This window comes from Aptenodytes forsteri, unplaced genomic scaffold (genome assembly GCF_000699145.1).
Source record: "Aptenodytes forsteri isolate BGI_AS27 unplaced genomic scaffold, ASM69914v1 Scaffold527, whole genome shotgun sequence".
Lineage (NCBI taxonomy): Eukaryota > Metazoa > Chordata > Aves > Sphenisciformes > Spheniscidae > Aptenodytes > Aptenodytes forsteri.
In genome coordinates this window covers 41,365-45,511 of record NW_008794674.1, presented here as the reverse complement: position 1 = coordinate 45,511, position 4,147 = coordinate 41,365, and the positions used below count along the sequence as shown (strand labels likewise).

Here is a 4,147-nt window from a genome sequence, read left to right as displayed (position 1 = left end):
CGGAAAACTTTAATGACTCTGAAGAGGGAAACGAGTTCACTTGTAGTGGAAGCAGCCAGAGCAGGGAGAGCACTAGCAGCTGCCAAAAGTCTGTGCCCATCACCCACAGTGGAGATCCCACAGGGCATCCATCTGCCTGCTACATGGGTCAGCAGATCCCCCAGGTTGGCTCTGGGGGTTTTACAGCCCAGAAGAACAGAAGACAAGAAAGAGATGGGAGAAAGTGGAAGGCAAGGAAGTTAGACTGGTCATGTTTTCAGAAAGCCCCAGGTGCCCTCCTTTGGAAGGGCAGCACTGAATGCTCAGCATCTCTGAAATCGATGGCCAGGAGCTCTGTCCTCAATCCAGAATCTAGGTCTGGATTCCTGGGGGTCCTCATCTGGGCTGTCACCAGTGGCTTTAGCAGGGGGGACATCTGCTGCCACAGTAGCGGCTGGGAATGCAGGAGAGGTCACAGCACCCAGAGGTGATGGGCACTCCATCACAGCTGAGGATGCTGCCAACAGCAGCAGAGGTGGAGGAGCCCACAATGGAGTTCTGCGGGAAGGAGCTGAGGATGGGGCCGGGCAGGGTCACCACCACGGGAGAGGGCTGGATGACGAGGGTGGAGTCCTGGCACTGCCTGACACAGGGCTCATTGCAGCTGTTGGCCAGTGGGGTTGGGCCGCAGGGCTGGCAGGGCAGACACTGGTTGTAGCAGGACATGTCTCTGGGCCAGAGGTGCACCTGGGAGAGAGGGTAGAGAGGAAGCAGAGCACAGAGACATGTGAGGAACAGTTTTCCATGAGTCCATCACCCCACTGCGAGCGTGTCAAAGGCACCTGCTGAGCTGGGAGGTAGAAACTGAGCAGTGAGGCAAAAGGGGTTTTGGCCTCATCCAGACATAGTATTGTAAAGTGTTGCCAGGCCTAACAAGGCTGCTGACTATTTCTTCAATGAAGAGCGTCCTCAGACGAGTGCGAGACGCTCTATGAGTCAGACCTTCACCCTTCTTCCCTCTCCCATGACAAGCAGCACCACGACTCAGCACAGGATGGAGGAGTACACATCTGCATGATCGGAAAAAGAATGTGAGGAAAGGGCTTCAGACTCACCTGGTTTGCAAGGAGAAAGAGGCAAGAGAACTGCATGAGAGAGCAAGGAGTTGGGCTGGCTTTTATGGTGGCCCTGCACTGCCCCAGGCCTAGAGGTAGCTTCTATGGAAGTGGCAATTTTCTAAGGTGCTCATGATGAACAGAAAATGACAGCTAATGACATGATCTGGGTGGTTGTTTTTCCCAACACTACCTGTTCATTTCCTGGCTTATGCCATACCCATTCCCTCACGGAGGCTTCTTCTGAGTGCTGGGATCGAGAGACGCCAGGATTTCTGGGGCAGGAATGTGTCAGTGCCAGCAGAATACTCAGCTCAAGTGCCGGATGGGTGCAGTGCAGGCAAATGATGTTGGCCTGGGGCACACTGGTGGGGTTTCATATGGCTGTGTTGACAGGAAGGAGCCCAGCTGCTCCTAGCCCTGCAATCCAGTCACCCAAGGGCTTTCCTTGCGTGAGGACATGCTGCATCTTTCTCTTTCCCTCCCTCCCTCCCTCCCTCCCAACACAATGAAGATGTTTCCCTGTGGAGGCTTCCTGATGCACTCCCAAGTCCTGAGGGAGCATTTGAGAGTCCATTTTGGCCCCCACCCTCAAATACAGCAGGGGCAGAGGAAGCAGAAGTCCACCTCATGGCTTCCATTGAGCACATCAGGCAGTGGGACTGGCTGATCCAGAGGTTTGGAGCTAGACAATATCTAGAAGGATACCAAGTTATTAATTTACATCAGGCATTATTCACCACATGAAACTTCTTGAAACTTGAAACTTGACAGGCAGAAAGAAGACGTCATTTTGTGGCCTGAACATAGTAAGAAAAACCCTGTGAAACTCCAAATGGCAAAACTGTTTTTAAATTCTCTGTGGGGAAAATTTGGACAGAGATCCGACCTACTCAACATCAACATTGTAAGACAACCAGATGAGTTGTATGGTTACCTCTTTTCTCCAGCTTATGATATGTCCTCTTCTGCTTTTATTGATGAGGATGTGGCCACTGTCTCATGGAACCACGCCAAAGGGTACATGACCCTGGAGTATAATACTAACATTTCTCTAGCTTACTTCACAACCGCATATGCACACCTAGAGCTTTACAATCTCTCAGGTGCCCTGCAAGACCTTTGCATTTATCTTGACACAGCCTCTGTGATATCTGTGAGTCATCCAGGGGACTGGGACCCCCCTGCTCAGTGAGTTGATGGGCAAGTGTCTGCCAGATGAGCATATCGTGGAGTTTTTATCATCAGGCCCTAAATCCTAGAGCTTCTTGCAGTCTAGAGAAAAGTGTAATTTAGAGGTTAAAAGCATCACTCTAAATGCAACAAGCAGAGGCAAGATCAATTTTGAGGCACTGAGGGATCTCATGTTGGATTACAGTGTAAATCTAGACAGCGACAACCCTAAAAAGATTGTGATAGAGCAGCACTGTATCACCAGGAACAAGCAGAAGTGGGCAATAGAAACCAAGGCCCCTTTGGAAGATGCAGAAGGTGATCTATGACAAAAGAGTACTGACTAAAAATTTAAAAGCCTCCTTTATGCATTTGATCATGGGCATGCACTGGAAGCACCCCTTTTCTGCTATCCTGGAAGAGCATAGCAACTGTGGCAAAAGTTATTTTGTAAAAAGTCTTTTGGAGAATCACAGAATGGTTGAGGTTGGAAGGGACCACTAGAAGTGACCTTGTCCAACCACCCTTCTGAAGCAGGGTCACCTAGAGCAGGTTGCCCAGAACTATGTCCTGATGGCTCTTGAATATCTCCAAGGAAGGAGACTCCACAACCTCTCTGGGCAACCTGTTCCAGTGCTCAGTCACCCTCACAGTAAAAAAGTGTTTCCTGATGTTTCAGACACAGCCTCCTGTGTTTCAGCCTGTGCCCATTGCCTGTGGTCCTGTCATTTGGCACCACTGAGAAGAGTCGTCTTTGCATCTTCCCTGTCTTCTTTGTACCTTCCCTTCAGTCATTTATATATATAGTGTATTTGGTTTATGTGACAAGGTTTTGGTAGTAGAAGGGGTTCTAGGGGTGGCTTCTTGTGAGGAGATGCCAGAGGCTGTCCTCATGTCAGATGGAGCCAGTTCCAGCTGGCTCCAAGATGGCCCCGCCACTGGCCAAAGCTGAGCCAACCAGTGATGTTGGTAGCGCTTCTCTGATAGCATATTTAAGAAGAGGTAAAAAACTGCGGTGCAACAGCAGCTAGGAGAGAAGAATGAGAATATGTGAGAGAAAACAGCTACGCAGACACCAAGGTCAGTGAAGAAGGAGGAGGTGGCACCACAGGAGCTGACACCAAGGTCAGTGAAGAAGGAGGAGGAGGTGGCACAGGAGCTCCAGGCGCTGGAGCAGAGATTGCCCTGCAGCCTGTGGTGAAGACCATGGCGGTGCAGGTTGTCCCCCTGCAGCCCATGGAGGTTGATGGTGGAGCAGATAGATAACCACTCTGCAGCCCATGGAGGACTCCATGCCGGAGCAGGTAGATGTGCCCTGAAGGAAGCTGTGACCCCATGGAGAGCTGGAAGAGATTCCTGGCAGGAACTGTGGTCCCATGGAGAGGAATCCATGCTGGAGCAGGTTTGCTGGCAGGACTTGTGACCCCGTGGGGGACCCACGCTGGAGCAGTCTGTTCCTGAAGGACTGCACCCCATGGAAAAGACCCACACTAGAGCAGTTTGTGAAGAACTGCACCTGTGGGAAGGAAACACGTTGGAGAATTTTGTGAAGGACTGTCTCCAGTGGGAAGGGCCCCACGCTGAAGCAGGGGAAGAGCATGAGGGAGGAAGGAGTGGCAGAGACAACACATGACAAACTCTCACAGAGGCGATCAGCTCCGGTGCAGGTGCGTCCTGCAGTGGAGCGCGGATCGTGGGTGTACAGGAGGTTTCCTGAGGTGGGGAACCCACAGAGGAGCGCAGAGACCAGCTCTTACGCCCTTACGAGGGCAGGTGATGAGGTGTGGGCAGGGCCAGGAGCAACGGTGGCCGATTTAAATGAGGTGTAACCACCACCAACTGTCACTCGCACAGGCAATGAGCTCCGGTGCAGGCGCATC

At 51.7% G+C, this 4,147-nt stretch overlaps 1 protein-coding gene across 1 annotated transcript; it reads right to left on the bottom strand.

The window, feature by feature from the left end:
• Positions 1 to 399: 399 nt before the first annotated feature.
• LOC103894302 (feather keratin Cos2-3) lies at positions 400 to 1,155 on the bottom strand. Its single transcript, XM_009273649.2, has 2 exons — positions 1,095 to 1,155; positions 400 to 707 (listed from the first exon to the last, which is right to left on the bottom strand). Exon 2 carries the CDS (start codon positions 703 to 705, stop codon positions 400 to 402), a length of 306 nt encoding a protein of 101 aa, XP_009271924.1. The 5' UTR covers positions 706 to 707; positions 1,095 to 1,155.
• Between the last annotated feature and the right edge of the window lie 2,992 nt (positions 1,156 to 4,147).